This window comes from Pinus tabuliformis, chromosome 5_1 (genome assembly GCF_031772625.1).
Source record: "Pinus tabuliformis cultivar Carrire ecotype Pingquan chromosome 5_1, CPIR1, whole genome shotgun sequence".
NCBI lineage: Eukaryota > Viridiplantae > Streptophyta > Pinopsida > Pinales > Pinaceae > Pinus > Pinus tabuliformis.
Window position 1 is genome coordinate 920,656,771 of NC_142305.1, and position 26,322 is coordinate 920,683,092.

At 40.4% G+C, this 26,322-nt stretch overlaps 1 protein-coding gene across 1 annotated transcript in view; it reads left to right on the top strand.

Moving 5' to 3' along the window:
• The window catches only part of SULA (NAD(P)-binding Rossmann-fold superfamily protein), a 608,848-nt gene extending 587,505 nt beyond the window's left edge, over positions 1-21,343 (top strand). Inside the window, exons 10-12 of the mRNA XM_089431599.1 lie at positions 20,450-20,520; positions 20,625-20,764; positions 20,884-21,343. Coding sequence (XP_089287725.1) covers positions 20,450-20,520; positions 20,625-20,764; positions 20,884-20,988 — 316 coding nt within the window. The 3' untranslated portion in view covers positions 20,989-21,343. The remainder of the gene's footprint in view (positions 1-20,449; positions 20,521-20,624; positions 20,765-20,883) is intronic.
• Positions 21,344-26,322: the final 4,979 nt, after the last annotated feature.

Genomic DNA, 26,322 nt, shown 5'->3' on the forward strand with positions numbered 1-26,322 from the left:
CGTATGTGTCATCATGTACAGCGTACATAAGCTTCCATTATCTGCATATAAATGTCATCAATGATCTGCGTATAAAGTCCTTTAGCATATATGAGTCTCCCTGATCTACATCGTAAGGAGTCTCCATAGACTGCTAACTGTCTCCATGAATAAGTCTTCATGAAACTGCGTGACTAGAGTCTCTAAGCCCAGATCCACTCTACACCGAGAGTGTCAACGATTGTGACATGACTGGACCATACCCTACTGCGGATTCCTTCATGCTGCCAGATCCACCTACATCGATTGCTGCGTACCATGCTATGTACCATGACTGCGTAGTTACCATATGTGACTGCTTTCCAATTTCACATATGACTGAGTTCCATATCTCTGTGGGTTCCATATATGACTATGTTTCAAACTGCAGGTTCTGCGTTATATATAACTGTGGGTTATGTATGACTGCGTTCCAAATCCTAGATCTGGTTATGACTGTCCCTCAGAGATATCTCTATGCCGAGACTGTCTATTTGGTGACCTTGCTGCTCCATCAATCTGGGATCCAGCTTGACTGCACCTTATACGATTCCTTAATTCAATGCGGATCTGTTACTCCTTAATGATATCTATTACCCTGAATGCGGGTCCCTCTACCCGAGTTCAGTTCACTTCATCTATGGATACCTTATGCTCACAGGTAATTCGAGAATGAAGTAGCACCGAGATCCATATACAATGGCTGATCTAAGATAGATCCACCCAGATTTGAGATGCTGAGATCGTTACCCTTCATCGAGATGGCTTCACTGTTATTATGGCAATGGCTTATTGTGTATCGGAAGCCTTGTCTACTTGTGGTGAAATATTGGTCCGAGATCATGTCAATTCACGAGCAGAGGAATGTCCGAGGTTGTTTCACCCATTGGAAGTATTCGCTCTGCCAGACATCCGAGACCTGTACCATGCCTTCCTGCACCTATACCATCGAAATTTCAGAGGAGAATACCAAGTTCTTATCTTCTCTGACTGCGTGAACATGTCTCCTCTAACCGTGTGAACATGTCTCCTATGACTGCGTGAACTGATCTCCTTTTACTGCGTGAACAGATCTCCTTTTACTGCGTGAACAGGTCTCCTTTTGGCTGCGTTTAGATTTCCTCATAAGCCTACGGCTTACTGCGGCTGGGGCATCACTGTGGCTAGGACATCACTGCAGCTAGGGCATTACCTGTGGCTAGGGCATCACCATAAGGCCAGCGTATCTTTTGGTTCTCTCCTTCCAAAAACCCAGACGTGGAGAGGAGATCACCTCAAGGATACATATTCAAAATGACATCAAATACTCATCTATTTATACTAAAATGAGGATGATGAATAGACACGTCGGTTGGGCTTCTAGAGCCTACATAAGAGCTGGTCGGCTTGATAATAATTACATAAACAAAATAAATTCATATCTCCATAAATACTTATCGGAATCGGATGATCTTTGGATCAATCCTACACCTCTCGACGAGAGGGATCCAATAAAAATACCAGCTGCCATAAATAAGCCGACCCACATGGAGTTTGGCCCTAGTTGCCAATTTAACAAACTACAATAGTAATGGGGTAATCACTAGTATTATCGGGACCTAATAGAGGCAGCTGGGGACTGCTCAAACGCTGAGAGGCCTGCATGGGTGACGCAGAAGGCCAGAGAGCTGACGCAGAGGTTTCAGGAGCTGAGTTGAAGCTAGCAGGGCTGACGCATTACCAAAAGGAAGCGCCGGAAAGATTTTCGTGGGGCAGACTAGAGCTGAGAGGCTAAATATCTGTCTCTGAGAAGTGGTATTATTGTCGTGTAACAATCTCTATTGGGTGAGCCATTTCTGGTGCCCTAGTTGTACTCAAGAATTTGCATAATAATAAAACCCTCAGAACTGCTGCATCGATTTTCCCGCATTGGGTTTTTGTAGGGACGATTGTCCAAAAATAACGGTGTCCCTTGTGTGTTTGTCTTAGTATTTCAGTTGTTGATCTGTATATGAGTTAAGGTTGCATTTGTGTTTATTTCAGTATTTATATTTATAAATAACTTGTTAATGGAATGAACAAGTAGGAGAAATTAAACCAGATAATGCAGTAGGGATTTCTAACGTGTCAAACTTAGAAATTTCAACATGGTATCAGAGCATTGCAGATCACAGGAGGACTGAAGGCATCAACGATATCGGAAATTTACAGCAGTAGTAGCTGTCCCAAGAGACAACGCTGCTCCCAAGTAGAAGGCAGCAAAGAAGAAGTGATGCAATGGACCTGCATCATCATTTCGAGCCGAAGAGAGGGCCAGTGCAGAGGCAGGAGAGGCTCACGAAGAGCCACGTCATCATACTCAACCAGGTACGATTGATGCAGTTGGCCAAAGGAGCGATTCGGCCTTTGTCGGGATTGCGCAGAGCTGGAAGGCTCAATTTCTTCAGTTGTCGGGGCCTAGGGAGCTATGGGCAGATTGTGGTTGGAAAGCTGGTGGGGTGTTGTTTTTTTCAAAGCATAACAGTGACTAATGAGAGAGAACCAAGGTAGAGGGAGTCGCTACCTTGACGGATTTCTAGCCAAGAAATCCAGATTCGAGTTGCAGTTGCAAGGAGGATTGGAGAGGAGTGGTTCGACATTTGGTGGGAAGATTTCTAGTAGGGAAATCAGGACTTAGAGGGAGATTTCCAAGAGGGAAGTCAAAACTCAGAGGGAGTCTAGAAAAGGAGCAGAAATGGCAGTGAACAGACTGAGGGATTGGGACAAGTTGGACGGGGCTTCCAAAATTGTCATCTGGAAGGCCAGAATCCTAGCTGTCCTGGATCGACATCACATCAAGGGCTTTCCCTTGAGAATTGTGGCTATCCCAGTCGACCCAGTTGATAAAGAGAAGTATGAGGATGTAATGGCGAGGGCAAAGTGCATAATCCTTGACGGGGTCAAGGATCATGCCGTACCACATATTGTTGAAAAGAACACGGCAAAGGAGATGTGGGATACTTTGACAACCTTGGATCAGGGCACTTCCATGCAGCGGAAGATGCTATTGGAGAATCAGCTGCGATCATATCAAATGCAGAAGGGGGAGCAGATAGATCTATTCCTCTTCAGATTATAAGAGATTCGTGACCAACTTACTTCCGTAGGGTCTACACCGGATTCGGAGTTCATGGTGAGGACCGCCCTAAATGCAGTGTCTGAGGAGTGGGAGACATTTGTCCAAGGCATTTTGAGCAGAGCTATTCTTCCAGGATGGGAAAAGATATGCGCAGCTCTTCGCCAAGAAGAGATCATACGGTAGACCAAGGCAGGGAGTAGTGGCAAAGGAGGTTGAATCAAGAAAGAGGACGAGGATGCAGCACTAGCATCTGTAGGACAACAAGGGAAGAGGAAGAAGAAGGATATCTCCAAGGTGAAGTGCTTCCATTGTGGGCAGCTGGAACATTATGCATCCCAGTGTCCCAGGAAGAAGAACAAGGGAGAGGCTTCCGACTCCAAGGCAGCTCCGACTAAGGCGGAGAAAGAAGTCAAGACTGATGACGAATGTGCCATGAGTGCTCATGCACCTCTGGAGAAGAGGTGGAGAGACATCGAGTTGTAGTCAGGAGGACTACATACTAGGGGCAGGATCCTTGAGGTGCCCAAACTCTTGGATCATATCCGGCTACGGGAGCCCTTAACGACAATAGCAGGATGACAAAGGTCGGGTGGAGCAAAGTGTAGTGGAGCAGCAAGGCAGTGCTTGGGTGCAGAAATCTGAGGCAGCGCAGTGGAGGTTGCAGCAGTGCGAGAGGCACAGAGGTGTATGCAGCAGTGCAGTGGCAGCAGAGGGAGCACAGGATAGCAACAGAGGCAGCTTCAATTTCATGAGGCTTCTAGACTGACCAGGATGTCAGTATTTGGGTAGATCAGTTACTTCTCGGTAATTGAGTTGTAGTGCAACAGTTAGCAGTGAAAGTGCTAGGGGCAGCATGGGCAGCGTATTGAGAGGGAGTTGCAGTACAAATGTAGGAGTGGCAACGGCAGTGTCATGGGCAGCAGTACAGAAGGCATCAGTGCAGATGATGTAAGGCAGCAAGCCAAGCATGAGCACAGGTACCGGTGCGGAAGGATCAGTGTGATGTTTCAGTGGTGGAGATTACTAGAGCACATTCTTCGCTAAGAGGGAGTGTTGATTTGTGGTAGCATCAGATGTGCTCTAGCCATGAAAATTGGAGAGGCTAAGACACATAAGATCTCCAAGACCAAGAAATGGTTTGGGAAATTCCACCTGGTTGTAGAGACATTAAAATAATTAATATTTTTAATGGGGTTCCTAAATCTAAACTTAGGAAAATTAAAATATTAATTAATATTAATATAAAACTGGGTGAGAATGTTCTAAATGACATGGATTAAACCAAATATAATCTTAGCCGTTGATTAGAGACTTAATCTCAGTCGTTGAAGACTCAACAAGAAAATTATAAGAGGAGGCTTGAGGGTCAGTTGGAGATACACCAAGATTGATCAGTCAGTTCGATTTTCTGGAGCATGGCTTGCTGAGAAAATTCAAGCTAATGGTCTGTTGCAGCGAGGGGCAGTGAGTACATAGCAGGGAGGCAGGGATAGTGCTTGAGGGTCAGCACAATGACCGAAGAGGCTGACACAGTGGTAGTTAGGGATTGCGCAAAGGCTGAGAGGCCTGCGTGGGTGACGCAGAAGACCAGAGAGCTGACATAGAGAGCCAGGAGGCTGACGCAGAGGCTTCAAGAGCTGAGTTGAAGCTAGCAGGGCTAACGCAAGGCCAAGAAGAAGCGCCGAAAGGATTTTCGCGGGGCAGACTAGAGCTGAGAGGCTGAATATCTGTCTCCAAGAAGAGGTAACACTGTCGTGTAACAATCTCTGTTGGGTGAGTCATTTATGGCACCCTAGTTGTACTCACGAATTTACATAATAATAAAACCCTTAGAACTGATGCACCAATTTTCCCACATTGGGTTTTTCAGGGACGATTGTCCAAAAATAACGGTGTCCCTTGTGTGTTTGTCTCAGTATTTCAGTTGCTGATTTGTATATGAGTTATCATTTGTGTTTATTTCAATGTTTATATTTATAAATAACTTGTTAATGGAATGAACAAGTAGGAGAAATTAAACCAGATAATGCAGTAGAGATTTCTAACGTGTCAGACTTAGAAATTTCAACAAGGTATCAGAGCATTGCAGATCACAGCAGGACTGAAGGCATCAACAATATCGGAAATTTGCAGCAGTAGCAGCTATCCCGAGAGACAACGCTGCTCCTAAGCAGAAGGCAGCAGAGAAGAAGTGACGCAACGGGCCTGCGTCGTCATTTTAAGCCGAAGAGAGGGCCAGCGCAGAGGCATGAGAGGCTCACGAAGAGCCACGTCATCCTACTCAACCAGGTAGGATTGACGCAGTTGGCCAAAGGAGCAATTCAGCGTTTGTCGGGATTGCGCAGAGCTGGAAGGCTCAGTTTCTTTAGTTGCCGAGGCCTAGGGAGCTATGGGCAAATTATGGTTGGAAAGCTGGTGAGGTGTTGTTTTTGTCGAAGCATAACAGTAACTAACAAGAGAGAACCAAGGTAGAGGGAGTCGCTACCTTGACGGATTTCTAGCCAAGAAATCCAGATCTGAGTTGCATTTGCAAGGAGGATTGGAGAGGAGCGGTTCAACATTTGGTGGGAAGGTTTCCAGCAAGGAAATCAAGACTTAGAGGGAGATTTCCAGGAGGGAAGTCGAAACTTAGAGGGAGTCCAAAAAAGGTGCAGAAATGGCAGTGAATGGACTGAGGGATCAGGGCAAGTTTGACGGGGCTTCCAACATTGTTATCTGGAAGGCCAGAATCCTGGCTGTCTTGGATCGACATCGCATCAGAGGCTTTTCCTTGAGAACTATCGCTATCCTAGTCGACCAAGCTGATAATGAGAAGTATGAGGATGCAATGGCGAGGGAAAAGTGCATAATCCTTGATAGGGTCAAAGATCATGTCATACCACATATTGCTGAAAAGAACACAGCAAAGGAGATGTGGGATACTTTGACGACCTTGGATCAGGGCACTTCTGTGAAGCGGAAGATGCTATTGGAGAATTAGCTGCGGTCGTATCAAATGCAGAAGGGGGAGCAGATAGATCTATTCCTCCTCAGATTACAGGAGATTCGTGACCAACTTACTTCCATAAGGTCTACACCGGATCCGGAGTTCATGGTGAGGACCGCCCTAAATGCAGTCTTTGAGGAGTGGGAGACATTTGTCCAAGGCATTTTGAGCAGAGCTATTCTTCTAGGATGGGAAAAGATGTGGGCAGCTCTTCGCCAAGAAGAAATCAGGCGGTAGACCAAGGTGGGGAGTAGTGGCAAAGGAGGTTGAATCAAAAAAGAGGAGGAGGAGGATGCAACTCTAGCATCTGCAGGATAGCAAGGGAAGACGAAAAAGAAGGATATCTCCAAGGTGAAGTGCTTCCATTGTGGGGAGCTGGGACATTATGCATCTGAGTGTCCCAGGAAGAAGAACAAGGGAGAGGCTTCTGACTCCAAGGCAACTCCGGCTAAGGCGGAGAAAGAAGTCGAGACTGATGACGAATGTGCCATGAGTGCTTATGCACCTCTAGAGAAGAGGTGGAGAGACAACAAGTTGTATTCAGGAGGACTACATACTAGGGGCAAGATCCTTGAGGTGCCCAAACTCTTGGATCATATCCGGCTACGGGAGCCCTTAATGAAAGTAGCAGGATGACAGAGACCGGGTGGAGCAAAGTGTAGTGGAGTAGCAAGGCAATGCTTGGGTGCAGAAATCTGAGGCAGTTTAGTGGAGGTTGCAGTATTGCGAGAGGCACAGAGGTGTATACAGCAGCACAGTGGCAGCAGAGGGAGCACAAGATAGCAGCATAGGCAGCTTTAGTTTCATGAGGCTTCCACACTGACCGGGATTTCAGTATTTGGGTAGATCATTTACTTACTTCTCAATAACTGAGTTGCAGTGCAATAGTTAGCAATGACAGTGCTAGGGGCAACATGGGCAGCATATTGAGAGGGAGCTGCAATACAGATGTAGCAGTGGCAGTGGCAGTGTCATGGGCAGCAGTATAGAAGGCATCAGTGCAGATGTAAGGCAGCGGGCCAAGCATCAGCACAGGTACCGGTGCAAAAGGATCAGTGTGATGTTTCAGTGGTGGAACATTACTAGAGCACATTTCTCGCTAAGAGGGAGTGTTGATTTGTGGTAGCATCAGATGTGGTCTAGCCATGAATATTGGTGGAGAGGCTAAGGCACATAAGATCTCCAAGATCAAGAAATGGTTTGGGAAATTCCACCCAGTTGCAGAGATATTAAAATAATTAATATTTTTAATGGGGTTCTTGAGTCTAAACTTAGGAAAATTAAAATATTAATGGGTATTAATAAAAAACTGGGTGAGAATGTTCTAAATGACATGAATCAAACCAAATATAATCTTAGCCGTTGATTAGAGACTTAATCTCGGTCGTTGAAGACTCAATAAGAAAATTATAAGAGGAGGCTTGAGGGCCAGTTGGAGATACACCAAGATTGATCAGTCAGTTCAATTTTCTGGAGCAGGCCTTGCTGAGAAAATTCAAGCTAATGCTCTGTTGTAGCGAGGGGCATTGAGTACATAGCAGGGAGGTAGGGATAGTGCTTGAGGGTCAGCACAATGACCGAAGAGGCTGATGCAGAGGCAGTTGGGGGTTGCGCAGATGCTGAGAGGCCTGCGTGGGTGACGCAGAAGGCCAGAGAGCTGACGCAAAGAGCCAGGAAGCTGACGCAGAGGCTTCAGGAGCTGAGCTGAAGCTAGCAGGGCTAACATAGGGCCAAGAGGAAGCGCTGAAGGGATTTTCGTGGGGCAAACTAGAGCTGAGAGGTTGAATCTCTATCTCCAAGAAGAGGTATTACTGTCGTGTAACAATCTCTGTTGGATGAGTCATTTCTGACACCCTAGTTGTACTCAAGAATATGCATAATAATAAAACCCTCAGAACTGATGCACCGATTTTCCCACATTGGGTTTTTCCAGGGACAATTGTCCAAAAATAACGGTGTCCCTTGTGTGTTTGTCTCAGTATTTCAGTTGTTGATCTGTATATGAGTTAGCATTTGTGTTTATTTCAGTATTTATATTTATAAATAACTTGTTAATGGAATAAACAAGTAGGAGAAATAAAACCAAATAATGCAGTAAGGATTTCTAACGTGTCAGACTTAGAAATTTCAACAATGTTACTAAAGAAATGCGCTATCCAGACAATATGAGTCATGACATACATTTTCTCTAGCATACATGTCGTATATTATTTGTATGTATGACTTCTAAGGAAAAACAACTGGCTTATGAAATAATCTGATCAATTTTACCATTCAACAACTATCGACAGAAAATTTAGGATTATAGGTTTTGATAAAATAGATTAATGTGACTAATGTGACTATTTTTAGCTATAAAATTCCAATCCAGCGAATAAGTGATGGAAAGAAAATTAAATACTTAGAAAATATGCTAAAATAAATTTGGTAGATCAAGGTCATCACATTAAACAAAACAACATTAAAATTGTGATCAATGGAAGCATGCCTTCTACTTTGAGATCTTAAATGGTTACATAGACTAAAAAGTCTATAACCAATGTAGTTTCATCTTAAACTTGGCTCTATTAAGCAGTGGGGTCAAAAATTTTAAAGTGTAAATGTTTTTATCATTTAATTCCATGTCATGTATCAATTTCTACAAATTAAATAATAAAAAGATTACACCTTAAAAAAAAAATTGATCTCTCTCAACACTTGCTAGATCTAGGTTTAAGATGGATTTGCACAGTTTATTTATAGTTGTTGTCATGTACATATATACATGCCTAGTTATTTATTTTTTATTTATTATTTTTTTTGTCATGTATATATTAACATATGTAGTTATTTATTTTTGGTTTATTTATTTTTTGTGGTCATATAACAACATCTCCCTCATAATGGTATTAGAGCACCTAACTACTCATGGTCAATTTATTAGAACGAGACTACTCATCAAACCAGTCAACCCAAAAATATGTGATCGAAACCAAAACCGGAGAAAAATCAAAGAAGAAAACTGGTTGATGAAAATTACATAAAATATTAAAAATAAAAATAAAAAAACATATATATTCATGTGCATCTATATGAATCCAAAACATTGTACACAAATATGAAAAGTCTCTTGTGTATATAGTGAGGGTGCATATAACCAAAATAGCACCTAGTGTATTCTGTATATGAACCAAAAATATAGCAACAAAGAGACTCTAAATGGCCTCTAGAGACATGTTGACCACTGGAGTGGCACCTCAATATTTTTTGAAGACTCCATGCCCAAGGATGTACCAAAGGCTTCTTGTACCATCAGAGATCATCATAGCACCAAAGTTTTTCAACTCTATTTTTTCTTCTCATCTTCTTCTATTGTACCCAGATTCCACAAGTCCTACCGAGATGATATAAAGTGATGCTATTATGATGAGTTTGAGTCATGTAACAGGCCTAGGTAACTTGGAACCTTGTCATCCAGTTGGTTTACTCTGGGAGGTTTTTTTTTCACTTGGTTAATTATTATATCCTTACGAGTACTTAACAATTAATTGAGTTTTTTCCTCCAAGCATAACCCCAAAGCCGTAGCACGGCTTGAAGGCAAGGCCTTGGGTGAGTCTTAATGTCTAGAGTCATTGTATATTACCTTACTAGATCACCCGTAAAATTGTGTGGAATTTGGTTAGGTCTAAGGGTCTTTTTCTTTATTCTTTTAATTTCCCGTAGGGTGGAAACTTAAATAAAATCTAAATGTAATATGTAATAAGTGATGTTTAGAGAATTTGTATGGGGTATGTGTGCTCAAAATTACACCTCTCGCCCTCAACTTTCTATTATGACACACTTTGAGGGGTAAACAATGTGTTCTAAACCCTCAAAACCCATTTTTCTTAAGTTTAATGGGAAATATGGCAATAAATTAAACAAAAAATAAATTAAATAGAGAGAAATAAATAGCTCCTTGTGACAAAATGACATGGAAATGACTTGGAAATTATCTCAAGTCAAAAGAATGAATCAAATGACAAGTGGAGGACGATTTGACACCTTGCATCATAAATACATGGCTCACTCAAAGAAATCGAATTTTTTTGCATTATTGAAGCAGCTGGTGACTTGGAAAATAGAATTTTTGAGGAGTTAATGCACACGTGAGATATTTGGAAGATATTGATGGAGATATTCTTGGGAGTTTGTCTCCACTTGTGTTCCCTCCTCTTCACACTTTGCAGATCATCTCTACATCGAATTTTGCTCAAGGAGGGACCACACAATTCCCAAGGAGATTATGATGAGCTCATTGGAAGCATCTACATGAGGTGTCATCACATGGTTTGATCATGGAATTAGACTTGAGTTAGCTCCTTGATTGGTTCACACTTGGATTTGTTCATCTTCACACTTGGAGAATTCGATTTTGCTTGAGGATATCTTGGTGCAATATATGGAATTTAGTTTGCATTGGTGGCTACTTCATCTTTCCACTTGGAATTCGATTTCCTTCTTTGGATCTTCACCATGGCCATTTGTCAATTGGTTGGTACATTGGGATTTTCTCCCATTTCTCTATATAATAGAGCTTTGAGCTCTCATATTGTATCAATTGTTTACTAGCTATTGTGCTCGCGGAAGCACTGGTACTTTGTACACTTTTCAACAATTGCAATAAAAAAACTTTGAGGGTCCATTCATGGGTGTTCTTCCTTTAGAGCAGGGTGCATTCTGAGCTACTGGTATAATTTTTTCTATTTATGCTTTGAGTTATTTCATTTTCCATATACTCTTATAAACTTGCTAATGCAAAGTTATCTTGCATTAATATTTTATTTGGAAGTAGGTTCTAGATGTTGGAAGTTCTAGTTTATTTTCAATTAAATTTCTAGAAGTTTCAATTCATTGTTTTCTTCTCTAAATCTATATGGAGTAATGTATTATTGAAATATTGTAGAAGAATTATTTTTGTTGGATCAAGTGTGAGGGGAAGTGTTTGGGAGACCAATCCATTTTTTAAGCATCTTCAAAGGAACTCTCATTTGTTATTTGGATTTTCATAGTTTATCTTACGAAGAAGTGTTCTTGCAGGAATTCGTCTGTACATAACTTATATCCAAAAAAACATTTCATATTTAAAATCTTTTAAAATGGTGTTTCATTGATTTTATATTAGCTACTTGAGAGCATTTTCTAAACTAAAGAAAGTGATGAGGTTCACTCTCATCACTTGATTTGGTTTTTTGTACATTATTTGTATGATATTTATTTGTTTTGCATGTTCTTTCTACACTAATTGTGTCTTTGCTTTACAACCCATAGTTGGAGTATTGATAACAAGAGACTTGAGGAAAACTCTAACTATTTTCTTGTAGTACCTCTCAAGTCTTCAAAGTTCATTTTCTAGAAGGTCGTGGGCATTTGAGGAGGGCTGCCATTTAGCTAGGTTGTGGGCATTTGAAAAGATCTATCACTTGGCAAGGCCATGGACAAATAAGACTAGCTCATTTTCTTGTGTAAGATTTCATCCACCATTGGAGGTTAATCTTTGGGATACCAAGAGACACCTAACATTTTCAACTTTGAGAACATTCTTATTGTACTTACCTTAGTTTCTAAATTTAACTTTCAAGAAGGAAATCTAGTGCTTGAAAAGCCTCATATGTTGTAAAAGATTCCTCTTGGAGTTTTAGTTGAGATTCTTTGAAAGGTTTCTCATCTTTGTAACAATCTAATAAAAAGGCTTATTTTTTTCTTGTGGAAGGTTGGGTTTCACCCAAGGCATCATTTTCTCTTTATTTAGAAGTAGAAACATGTGGGTGGATTGATATTGCATTGTTTTCTTAGTTTTCATTTCGCATGTCTTAAGAATTAACACAATCTCACCACCACAATCTAACTTTTTAAATTTAATTTTGCTATTAGTTTCCATTTTATGCCTTGCATTTGAAGTTTTGTTTTTAAGTACAACTTGGGATTTTACTTAGAACAACTTAATTCATTATATGCAAACATCTCAATTTATATGACAAATTTTGATTTAGTTAATTGACAATTTGTTTCATGTTTGCCTCACTATAGGCTCATTGGTTACTTGCTCATTTATTTTAAAGTTATTTGCTCACTTTACAAACATATCATACTTTTAAGCTTCATCTCATTTCATTGCTTTAGTTGGTTGATCATTGATATATCATTTGTTAAAGAACTTACTTTGAACAACTTACAATCTTATATGCTTATGAAGCTTATGTTTTTGTATCTTGTACATTTTTGAGCAATTATCTAAGTTTTCTCATTGAGCATGTTTCCATTTACTTGAGGCATTTCTTTTTACAAGCACTAATAAACTTGTTTTCATTTCATTTAGGCATATTAACATAGATAGCATATCTAATGAAAATTCACCTCCAAGCATAAGCTTGGTTGAAAGACATCTCTTAAAGACCCCTTTCTTTCATCAACTTGAGGTACAGACTCTCTTATGTAGTTAACACGGTGATTTTGCAGTCGTCAGAGCCACAATCTCTGCAGTGCCAGAGGCATTGGGTGTGTTGGATATTCCAAGGGAGATATCGTTAATATAGCCTTGGTTGTCTTTCCTTGGTTCTCCTTCCACAACTTACATAAGAGACTTTTTCAAAACAATCGAAAGAAAGGTCACACTTAGATTAGGCATTTAGATTAAAATTAACCAAAATAATTGCATTTAATCTAGTTTAAGTGATTTCATGCTAACACATTTTACTATTTTACTTGCAAAATTATTCATGCGCTTGTCATTAATGAAAATGTTTTGAATTGATTATCTTATTTAGACAAGTAGCATCTTATTCATTTTTGCAAGTAAAGTTTTAAGTTGTTTCTTTTGCAAGTCATTCTATATTACTTCCTTACATGCTTTGGATTTGTGAATGGTTATATATTTTGAAAGCATTTCTTGAAAGAAAATTTTATATCCTGCATGTAATATCATATCTTGCTAACATCTTGTGTTTGATTGACAGGGTTATTTGTGTTTCAATTTTAAACACTTCATTTTTCTTGAGCAAGTATTTTTTTTAAGCAATATTGAAGGCATTAATTTTATGTATGGTAATCTTTGGTTTATGTGTTGATGGTTATATATTTCATTTCATATTACTCATTATGTTTGTTCATAATCTCAAGTAATCCAGACTTCATATCTCCTAGAAGCCTCACATCCCCCATTTTAACTTTGTTTTCCATTTAGGTACCACCCCCCTTAACTTTTCTAGGAGAGAGCTTAAACGGAGAGAAAGTTGGAAATAGGTGACAGCCCCATCTTTTAAATTTTCCACCAACCACAACTTGTGGGGTTAAGGGCTTTTCTCACTAACTTAGGTGTCTGTGGCAGGCGGCAACAAGACCAAAGAAAAATACTACTACAAATAACTATATATCATTACAATCTTCCCTTTATTGGGATCCTCATCATTAATATTACCCTCTAAGCATTAAAAAAAAAATAGAAAAAGCTTAACATGCCAAATCAATGATTTTACTTGAGTGAAGAGTGTTAAATTTTGGTAGCAAAAAACAAGTGTTCTACTATCTATGGTGTCTAAGCTAAGGAACATGAGATCTCCAAGACCCCAAAAATGTTTCATGAAAAAAGCCTTAGAAACACTTTTTTAGATTAATCGACCAATAATTAAATATTTCCCAAATCTTAGGAAAACTAGTTAATTAAATCAAGTTAATTGAGGGAAATCAATTTTTCTCTAGAGACTTCCAGAAAAGTGACTTGATGGGGTCAAGATGATCTTAGCCATCAATTGAGATGTGATCATGGTCATGGGTTGTCCAACAGAAGATTGTAAGAGCAAGTTGATGGGGTGTGGAGAAGATAATTAAAGAGAATTGAGTAGTTTGACTTACCCAGTTGCAGTGATTCAACAAGGGCATAGTTGAAGCTATGGAGACACCAAGCAGTGAGGTTTCAACAGAAATTTAGGAGGAAATTTTCTGAAGAAAATTTCCACAGCGACTTCCAGATTTTAGAGGCAGGAAGGAGGTCGATTTATCTACAAAGAAGGAGGTTGAATTAGCGAGTGTGATTTGGCAAGTTTTCCCACTACGAGCTACAGGAGAGACATTGTATCAGTGTGCCAGAGCCGGAACTATTTCCCAGAGGCACAGGATGTGGGTCGAGCACAATGTTGTATAAAGCGGAGACATTTTTTGGAAGTGGATATGGGGAAGCGTCATTTCCCAAAAATCTTGGAAGCGAAGCATCTCGGAACCATCTAATATATATATATATATATATATATATATATATATATATATATATATATATTTGCATTTATATTTAAAAAAAAACTCCAAAATACCAAATTAGTTGTAAAAGATATGGAAACATGCATATTTGTACATAAATCAATATATATATGGCATCCATTGTACATTAATAATTAATTATTCGAGCATCAACCATCTAGAATCTAGATTCTTCTCCTCTTGTCCGGTCTTTGCCTCTACCTCGATTGTCTAGGGATATTAGTCAACATTGCACAATTTTGATCAAACTACCTAATCGAAGCCTTAAAATATGGTAGAAAAAGCTTAACATGTTTGATCAATGATTTTGACTTGATTGAAAGGTAATTTTTAATTTTTTTTCGAAGGGCATGACAAAGGAGTTCAACAATTAACACCACCAACACTAGGGTACATATAGGGCTTGGTTCTCTTGATTAAATGCCAATCACATACCCTCATATAGGATATAATATAATGAAATGCCACAATCACATTGATCCTGAATTCCTAAAAATTGTTAAGCCTGTTGAATTTCGACTAGGATATGAAATTCTATTTTCTCCATATGAAGTTCGGTGAGGCTAGAACCACTCTCAAACATCCTAAGTCATTTCATAGTAATGTTAAAAATTTAAGTAAAATGATGAAAATGAAAGATAAAGGAGAATGTCAATGTTAACGTTACCATGAGGGAGCATCTAGGAAGCATCTAAAGATCATAAAGAGAGCACCTTGGGATGTCTAGGAAGCCCCAACCCAACTTAAGTCAAATAACTTTTTTAAAAAGAATTAGAACCCTTTGGAACTGCCCATCTCCCTTCAGATCCACTCGCGATCCATGCAGATCCGTGTCCAAACCTCCATGAATCCGCGACAGATCCTTTTCCAAATTCGCAGATCGGCCCATGTGGTTCTGGATTCCCAGGAATCGCCTCAAAATGGTGGAACCACAAATCCAATTTTCGGATCTGTGGTTCCGACGGAGGATTGCTCAAGGATCCGTATGGGACACAGTTCCAGCCTTGGATCCTTGGGGGGCAAAGGATTCTGCAACATTGGTCGAGCAACTACTGGAGGTTGTTCAACTTGCAAGGAAGGAGTCCCAGAGGCTGTGTGAATTTCCAAGAAGTAGGCAGTGCCAGTAGCCAAAGGGTGTTTGAGTTGGCTGGGAGAGGCCAAATAGAGTTGCAAAGAGAGACATCAAGTCTCCAGATGATTTTTTCAGTGGAGATCACTATTTTCCAGAGCTTTGCCATCACCAGGCAAGCAAATTATTGTACTCCTAAATTGTTGAAGATTAATAATAATAAAGCCCTCATCTGCCGCACTAGTTTTCACTTCGGGGTTTTTCCAGGGATGATTGTCCAAAAATATTGGTGTCAGATTTATTATGTGTGTGCATTATTTTCTCAATTCCAACATTTTATTTTCCGTAACATCTTTTTATTTGTGAACAATTGCAATGTGATTTATTTGATATTTGTCGTTAATAATTAACAGAAGACAAATAAACTGCATAAGTTAGGAGAATAATATCTAGTTATTGCGATTCATGGAAATTTCACATGATATCAGAGCAGATCATATCCGAGCAACTCTAGAGCGAGGTTGGTGCAGATTAGATATATCAGTGCACTGAAGAACAAATTTGCGCAGGGTAGTTAGCTAGTGCATGTTTCAGAGGCAGTAGTTTGATTTCCAGTCCAGGGGAGTGATCTAGAGGAAGTTCGAGTTGTCTAAGTGAGCAGCAACAAGTAGCGAGGTTGCCAAAAAGATTTTTGGAGGCAGATTGAATTTCGATGAACAAATCTAGTATAGAGGGTTTGTAGCAAAAGGGTTTTGCAGAGTAAATCAGCTTAGGACCTAGAAGAGAAAGCACATGAGGTTTTGCACCCAATTTATTAATTTCTCCAGTTTATTCGAGTTAACATATTTTCCATAGATAGACGCAATAGGATTGAGAGATAGAGAGGTTGGATGAAGCCTCCAACTTCGGTATCTGGAAGGCCAAAATGTTATTTCTATTATACGAGCAGGGCCTGAACAAGTTTGTTATAGAATTCATTGTTGTACCAATAGATCCCATCCAATTTCATGAATACAGAAGAGATAATGTCAAGGCTAAAAGGATGATTCTTGATAGAGTCAAGGATTACATAGTTCCACATATCGCAGAGAAGAAAATAACGAAGGAGATGTGGGATGCCATCGTTAAACGTACTAGGATCCGTTAGAGAACTGAAAAATGATCCTCAAAGAGAAGTTGAGGATCGTCACGATGAACAAGGTCGAAGATGTAACCACCTAACTCACTAGGATTCAATCTGTATGAAATCATTGTAGTAGGAGAGAAGCCAGCAAATGACAAGCTAGTGTGTATAGCATTCAATGGGTTTACCAAGTAATGGTGTACAATCATCTAGGTGATTTCTGGGAGACACACACTTCCAAGATGGGGATACCTATGGAGTGATTTCACTCAGGAGGAGTTGAGACTCAACGTAGTCAAGGGTACTACCAGCAGTTGTGGAAAGGTAGCGAAGGTGAAAGAGGAACAAGAGAATGTCGCTCTTGCTGGAAAAGGTAAAGTGAAGAAGGGTCCCAGCTAGGGACAAGACTCGAAAGGAGAAAAGAAGAAGATGGACTTGTCAAAGGTCAAGTGTTTTAGTTGTGGAGAACTTGGCCACTACATTAGCCAATGTCCTAAGAGGAAGAAGGACAAGAAGGGGAAGTAGATAGTTGCTTTAACAAAGATCGAGGATTTGTCCGCCAAGTTGGAGGATGAATTCGCACTTATAGTGGCACTAAACTCAGGAGGAGGAGGAGTATGAGACTCTAGTGTGCCAGATTGGGAAGGGTTCAACGAAGGAGTAGCAAGCAGATCTAGATCATAGCTAGGGAGGGTTGATCAGTAGATTAGATCCAGTTGTTGTGCATGTGATTCCTCAGTTGACCCATTATCCTTGCTACGGGAGCCCAAGTATTGATAGTAGCAGAGAGATCGAGACTCACTATTACAGTGATAGCAGTAGCATAGAGGCAGTGCAGGAGCCTCAGCAATGTGAGATCAGAGTAGTGCAGTGGAAGCGTGGATTGATTTTGCTACAACATGTAGCAGGAGAATCAGAGTAGCACAGTAATAGCATTGTGGACAATGATTTCTGGAGGATTTTCTTCACAAAGATTTCCAGTTTCTCAATGGCAGAGGGAGATCGATTTTATTTGCAAAGGGAAGATGTAGTCTCTCTAGTAGTGTGATTTCACTAAGACAAAGGGAGTTGTCGGGGCAACAAGGTACTTTGTTAGTCAAACCAATTTGCAAAGGAGAAGCAATTCCTAGTTTGATGGTTTGATTTCTAGTGGAGGCTGAGTTATTTTTCCAGCAGTGCTAGTTTGCGAGAGAGGATGCAGTGAATTGCCAGTACGCAACTACACAGGTTGATTTAGGGTCTCAGAGGGAGGTCAAATCGATTTGAAGGAGCCAAGTAGCTTCCAGGAGGTCAAATCAACTAGCAGAAGTGAAGGAATAAATTTACCAGAGGTTTGTTAATTTATGGCAACTAGTTGTATCATAGATGTTAGACACCAGCAGCATTGATTAGTCTGGCTATAGCATGTTCCCACAGATCAACAGGTTGCAGATATACTCACGAAGGCCTTAGGTAAGGAAAAGTTTGTCTACTTCAAGGATAAGATGGGAGTAGTAGAGAACACATTCCTCGCTAAGAGGGAGTGTTAGCTTTTGGTAGCAGCAGAAAGGTGTTGTAATCTCTATGGTGTCTAAGAGGCTAAGGAACATGACATCTCCAAGACCCAGAAGAGGTTTCGTGAGAAAAGCTTTAGAAACACCTCAATTAGATTAATTAACCAATAATTAAATATTTCCTAAATCTAACCTAGGAAAATAGGTTAATTAAATTAGATTAATTGAGGGAATTTGATTTTTCTCTAGAGACATCCGGAAAAGTGACTTGATGGGGTTAAGATGATCTTAGCCATCGATTGAGATGTGATCATGGTCGTTGGTTGTCCAATAAAAGATTATAAGAGCAATTCGATGGGGTGTGGAGAAGATAATTGAAGAGAGTTGAGCAGTTCGACTTACCTAGTGGCAGTAATTCAGCAAGGGCATAGTTGAAGCTAGGGAGACACAGAGCAACAGGATTTCAGCAGAAATTTGGGAGGAAATTCTCTAGAAAATTTCCACAATGACTTCCAGATTCCAAAGGCAGGAAGGAGGTTGATTTATCTGCATAGAAGGAAGTCAAATCAGCTAGTGCAAGTTAGCCAGTTTACCCAGTGCAGGTTGCAAGAGAGACATCATTTCATTGTGCCAGAGCTGGAACTATTTCCCGGAGGTAGAGTGAGTGGGTCTAGTAGCTGTTGGAGGCAGTTCGACTTGCAAGGAAGGAATCCCAGAGGATGTGCGAATTTCCAAAAGAAGGCAGTGCGAGTAGCTAGAGAGAGTGCAACTTGGATTGGAGAGGCCAGATCGAGTTGCAAAGGGAGACAGTGAGTCTCCATATTATTTTGTCAGTGGATATCAGTACTTGTCAGAGCTTTTCCATCATCAGACAAGTAGATTATTGTACTCCTAAACTACTGAATATTAATAATAATAATAAACCATCCATTGCACTAGTTTTCCCTTCGGGTTTTCTCCAAGGACGATTGCTCAAAATTATTGTCAGATTTATTGTGTGTGTGTGTGTGCATTATTTTCTCAGTTCCATCATTTTATTTTCCGCAACGTAATTTTATTTGTGAAGAATTGCAATGTGAGTTATTTGATATTTGTCAATAATAATTAAAAGAAGACAAATAAACTGCATAAGTTAGGAGAATAATATCTAGTTACTACGATTTGTGGAAATTTCACGAAGGGTACATTTTTCTAGGGTCATGACAGAAGAGTTCAACAATCAATGCTACCATCATTGAGGGACATAGAGGGCTTGATGCTCTTGATAATATGTTAGTTCCATACCCTCATATGTGACAAAATCTAAAGGAAATGTTGCATTCCTTCCAATCCTGAAAATTGTTAAGTCGATAGAATTTTGAATGGTATCTAACGTTATACTTTCTCTGTATGAAATCCATTGAGGTCGAAACCATTCTCAAACATCTTCATGGTAATCTTAAATTTAAGTTAAAAAAATTACTTTAAAAATTTAACATTACCATTAATTACTCAGGTAAGTGAAATGTAGGGAAGATCTATTTAAGTAGTGTTAATAAGGGCCTAGAATTAGATATAATGCTTGCAAATAACTAATTTATTGTTTGTTTATTTTAAATTGGGTTTTGGTGGTCCCTAGCCGCATCGTACAACATTGTACAGAAATGGCAAGTTTGGTATAAAAATGGCTAGTGCGGTGAAAAAAGACTAGTTGGATACCAAGCTAGCCTAAAATAATCAAGAACACCAATTCACACTTATTTTGCCTCCAAACTAGTCGGACCGGTCAGTTCCACTGGTTCCAATTCAGTGCCAATAACACTACACTTAGTGCAATCAACTATAAATAGAGTCCAATGTTTTTGTTCATTGTCAACTAATAAAAAACAAATCAATTTTCTAATTTCATTAGTAACTCATGAACATAAATAATTCTTCATTACTTTTCTTATTACAAACTAACTAAGCAAACATTTTTTTCTCATTTCCATGACAAACTCATAATCAAAGTAAATCTTTGTTACTATTACTTATTGTCATGTGGTAAAATAAAGAGTATTTTCTATTTCTAGTTCTAACTCAAAAACATAAATCTAAATCTACTCTAAAGGTGATTTGTATTTTTTACTCTAAGGTCTATTTGTATCCTTTTTTAATTGTTTAATGTAAATATTTTATCATTATTTTTTTTATAATGTTATATAACAACATATCCCTAGTACTAAGTTGTAGAATGCTGGTCACCATATCCACAATGTCTATTATTTTGTTGTATTCAGCATTCAGGATGTACTTTGCAGAAGTTTAGAACTGTTTACATCTTTTCCTGTTTTGCGGAAGTTTAGAACTGTTTACATCTTTTACTCTTTTGGGGTGTAGAGAGACTTACTTGGAAAGGCAAAGCATGTGCAGGTTTTCTTGGATTCATCGTGATGATTTGGTGAGCCTTATAATTGAAGCACTTTCAAACCCAGCTTATAAAGGTGTATATATGCATAGGCCCTCTGAAATGAGAGTAGATACCATGGTTTAGTTTCATTCTTTACGTATAAATATATTTATTTGATTTTGAATTGAGGATTGACAGGTGTGATCAATGGTACGGCACCAAATCCAGTACGCTTAGCTGAAATGTGTGATCGTCTGGGAAGGGTTATGGGACGACCATCATGGCTCCCTGTACCTGAATTTGCAGTAAAGGCAATTTTTGGGGAAGGTGCTTCTGTTGTACGTACCAACACCATTCCTTCTTCTAATTTTGTTTGTTTCTGTCATCTGAATGGGGATGGGTTTTTTTTAGGTACAAGGGACTGCTGATTATGATTGATTTTTCACATGACATGCAGGTCTTGGATGGACAGAGAGCGGTTCCCAGAAGAGCTCAGGAATTAGGTTTCAAATATAAATACCCCCATGTAAGCGATGCAATCAGGGCAATTATGTCCTCCTAGTCTAATCTATCTGCATCGTGTCATTCTTTCCCACCAACGAATGGAAACAGTTTGTTACGCTAATGACCTTTTTGTTTTCACTCCACTAATCAGCAATATGCTTATCTAGCTTCCAGCCAATCGGATAAATTTAATTTTTCATTGCTTTTAATTATTAGAATAACTGGTTTTGCAAGATACTATTAGCCAGGTTTTTTATTCACATTGGTCAATTGATTTAGAAAAAAAATTGAAGTGCCACTAATAAAAGGCTCATTTTGTACATGAAAAGATTAGAATAATCATTTTTGGCCTTATTTTTTATTGCAGATTATATGTAGTTGCAAGTAATATCACTATATTCATCATTATCTCATTTTTATGTTCAATACATCAGTTTTTCTATTAGCTTTTATGTTAAAAACAAAATGCTTTTTTTCCAGATGAAAGTTATTTTACTTGAATTAGCAATAGTTGTGGGTACGACGACTATATATATATATATATATATATGTGTGTGTGTGTGTGTTTACACCACTTGGTTGGGCGACAAATGGTGGACATGCCCCGGTTGTTGTTGTTGTTGCTACTGTAACTGGCATTGATTGACTCCATACCATTGATCCTCTGTTAACCTCACTCTGCCTACCTTACTCGTCTCTGGCTCGGCTTCGACCTGTATCCCATTTTTCCGACACCGGTTTACTCTCGATTCCGGCAATATTTCAAATTTGTCGGCATGGATTTGCCCCCACTGCAGTGACGTGATTGGGGTCTCAATCCCACATTCTATTCTGCCATTCGACATCTACACATCCGAATTGGGATCTTCAACCGCCGTCCTTCTCCAATTATATACTTAATCTTCTCCTAACACATGGTACTTTCCTCATTTGGACTTCATTTATGGCGGCGTCCCCATCTGTCTTCACCCATTGTGGGTACCCTTTCCGATGTTGAATTAATCACGACATCTGACTCTGCGGATCCCTAGACATTCCCTGTCAGTGGCTCATTTACCCCTCACACATCGTCTGACCTCCCATTATCATCTGCACTTTGCCGAAATGGATGGCGCAGACATGAGACTCTGGTTAAAATCTAAATGGAGAATTCTACTAGACTACATGCCTACGGTGGTTCGCCTGCTCAACGGATGGTACAGCTTCCATTTTCTCTGTCAGGAAGAACTCATAAAAATTAAATCCATTCCATGGGTAAATGGGCGTAGTTTCCTAGCCTTGTATTCCTGTTGCATAGGTTTCAACCCGCTGAAGGAGACTCCACAGAACAACCTTATTTGGGTCAGGCTGCCCGACCTCCCCATTGAATTTTGGTCAAAGCGTGTCTTCTCTAATATTGGTAATGCAATTGGAAAATTCGTGTATGTTGATCCTCGGTGTCTCGGGGCTTCTGACAAAAGGGTGGCATGGATTCTCATTGAAAAGGAATACAGAGGGGGTTTCCCAGACCACATTACACTTAGCTGGGGTGATGCAAATCTAATACAGTGATTGGATTTCTGGGGCGTTCCATTCTGTTGTCTTAATTGTCATCGCACTGGACATTTACTGGCCCATTGCCCTCGGCGTTGGGGCCTCATACCTATGGCAACTCAACGTCCTCGGAATGGATTCTGGCAACAAGCCAAAGGTGTTTTTGTTGTTGCTTCATCTCATGAGGGGTCCGAGACTCCAACGCTCAGCCCCAGCTCTCCACAAAATGCAAGTATTGCTCTGCGCACTGCTCATTGTCAACCGTTCCATCAATCTTCTGCTATTCCGTTAGAATCTGCCCCTATCCCCATATTATCCTCCTCACTACATTCTGAAGAGTTGGATCTCCCTTCCATTGATGCCACATTACACTAGACTGCTCCTCACACTCTCACTCCACGTGACTGTCTGTCTCCCCCACCAGTTGCTCCGCCACATCCGATGTTACGTGATCCTCTCTCCACTCACATTATGCATGTCCCGGCGAAGACACCCCTTCACAACATCTCCCCTTCCCCGGCTATTGACTCGACTCCAGTGTTGCCACACTCACCCCTACGCTCTCTCACGAACTTAGTGGACAGTGACCTGGACTTCCTCCTCCAAAAGAAAACTTTGGACCTCCGGTCACTCACCATCCACAAACCTGTTGCCCCCTCTTCTCCTCACATCAGCCCTACATCTACTGGTAACATCATCATCCGCCGCAAAAAGCCATGAGACAGCAGGCACTTTCGTGGACGACCACGTCCCCTTCTGTCTTTCAGTCCTGCTAATACTCATTCCCTTATTGATGTTCCCATTGTTGATTCTATCCCTACTCGGGCCCTTGGAGCACGGAAGCCCGCTCAAGGACAAACATGACCTTTATTCTTTCTCTCAATATGAGGGGACTGGGGGCCACCCCTAAATTTCTGGCCCTACAGGAACTCTTCTCCTCCCTCCGCCCCTACATCATTCTTCTACAAGAAACTATGCATACTGCTCCCCAGGTGATTGATTACTTTCAGAAAATGCTTCCAGACTGGCACATGGTTGCCACAGATGCACACAGACACTCGGGTGGTCTAATTGCTATCTAGGATCCTCGATGGGTCAAGGTCAGGGCTTTCTCCTGTTTTGTTGGGATTCTCCTTGCTGGTCACATTCGTGGTCTCTTGGGCCGAATTCATATACTCAATGTATATGCTCCTTACCGCGATCGAGATTACTTTTAGCAACATCTGGTTGAGTCGAAGTTACTTGACCTTTCTTCACTTGTCATGGCGAGAGATCTAAATTGCACTGTCGGTTCACATGAGAACTGGGGCTGCACCAGAAGGGCCAATGTCATGGCGAACAGGCTTAAAGATATTATCTTGGAACACAATTTGGTGGATATCTATCCCTCCACTATTATTCCTACTTGGGATAACGGACAGTTGGGCGCGAGTTACATTGCTAAGCGACTTGATCACTTTCTTCTGCATGAACAGATCATCGAGCGGCTTGGGATGGTTTCCTCTGATATTATCAGCTGCCACATATCTGACCATCGGCCTATTGCTCTCCACTGGCGACGGCATGAGTACCATGGTGGCTTGCCCTTCAAATTTAATCGGATTTGGCTGGAGGATCCCGCATATATTGATCTTGTAAATGATGTATGGCGCAGAGATGTGATTCGGCACCCCTCCCATATGAGGTTCTTTCTGGATAAGCTGGGGGTCCTGCGGAAGGAGACAAAGCAGTGGGAGATAAGGAAGAAGAGGCATTTGAATAGAGATCTTGCAGCTATTAAAAAGGAACTCCTGGAGATCCACCCCCACTTATCTGGACACTCTCTCGGACGACATTTGAAGCCACATTCATGCACTAGAATCACAAAGGCAAAAATTGTTGCACATCAAGTCGACTAGATGGAGATTAAAGAGCAGAGCTATTTGGATCCGAGAAGGCAACCGGAACACCAAGTTCTTCCATAGATATGCTAATTACAAGCGTCGAACAAACTCTATATGGGAGATTCTTGATACAAATGGAAACAAATTCCATACACAAAAGTATATTAGTCAGGCCGCCGTCTCCCATTTTCAACAAGCTTACTGCCGAAGAACATTGCACTGCTCTGAAGATCAAATTTGGGGGATTCAACACTACCCCAACATGTTCGACGACGATGCAAATCGGGCCCTCTTAAAATCTATCTTGGTGGCGGAAATATTGGAGGTCCTCAAATCCTTCAAAGGCGACAAGAGCCCCAGTCCCAACGGTTGGACCGTTGTACTGTTCACTCATTTTTTTGACGTCTTTCAATCAAGTCTGGTAAACTTGGTAGAAGAATCCTGGGTACAGGGATATGTCCATCCCCTCTTAAACTCCACCTATATTGCATTGATTCCGAAGAAACCTCTTTCTCATACCTTCTCAGACTTTCGCCCCATATCAATATGCAATCTTGTCTATAAAATTATCTCCAAGACCATTGCAAACCGTATGCGTCTCACTCTCTCCTCATTCATCTCTCCACAATAATTCGGTTTTCTTAAAAATCGACAGATACATGATGTCGTTGCAATCGCACAAGAATGTCTGCATTCTATTCACACTAAGAAATTAAGTGCTGCTATCATGAAGGTGGAACTTAAAAAAACCTTTGACTGTCTGGATTGGGGCTATTTGTGATTGGTCCTCGACAAGGTGGGTATATAGCCCTATGTTGTTGAGTGGATCATGACATGCATATCAAATGTTCAATTCACGGTGATTATAAATGGATACTCGACGACATACTTCAAGGTCAGGCGAGGACTTCGACAGGGTTGTTCTCTTTCACCCCTCCTTTTTATTCTGGCGTTGGATGGACTAAGCCTACACATTTAAAATGTCGCTGCTAAAGGCCAATTTCAACCACTCCACATCAGCAGAAATATTTGGATCTCCCACAGCTTCTTTGTCGACGACGTGCTCATCATGGGGATCCTCAACAGGTTTGCTTGGCTACACCTTTTCCATATTTTCACTAAATTCGGAAATGCAACTGGTCTAATAATGAACCAAAGTAAATCATCTATTGTTCATGATCATGGCGATATGGATATTACTGACTACATTGCAAGTTTGTTTGGGATTGCTTTTGAGAACATGTCTGGTGGTATGAAATATCTTGGCTTCCATATTAAGCCATGTAACTACAAGATCCTAGACTGGCAGTGGCTTGTTGACTAATTCTATCAGAAAATTTCGGGTTGGGAATTTAGATGCCTTTCTATGGGAGGCCACTTCACTCTAACTCAGGCTATGATAACTCAGATGGGTGTGTACTAGGCACACTTATTCCATCTGCCCATCACCATCATCAAAAAATTAAATGGGATCATTGCTCATTTCATCTGGTCCGGAATGCGGCAAAAGCATAAATATCATCTTACCAAACTTGATCATATCTCCATGCCGAAGCGGCTAGGAGGCTGGGGCATATTGCATTTGAAGAGATTTGGCTATGCTCTTCTGCTCAAATCATTATGGTGAGGGATCTTTGGAGAAGGCACCTGGAGTTCAATCATAAAACATAAATACCTGAAGGACATCGACTTTATGGTCTGGATGCATAGGGGATGTATTGGCTACAACACCAACTCTGTTGTTTGGTGCAACTTTACAAAGATTAGTCATTATTTTCTATCACTGCTCACATGGAAACTGGGTACTGGACACCACATTGCTATTGGACGGGATTGCATCTGGGGCCTTGATGATATTGACGAAATCTTGGATCCCCTCCTACATGGTCTTAACAACAAGGCATATACTTCTGGGAACAAGTCATTTCGACTTGGCATAACAATTGACCAATTTGGAAATTCTCTGTGGAGCTAGG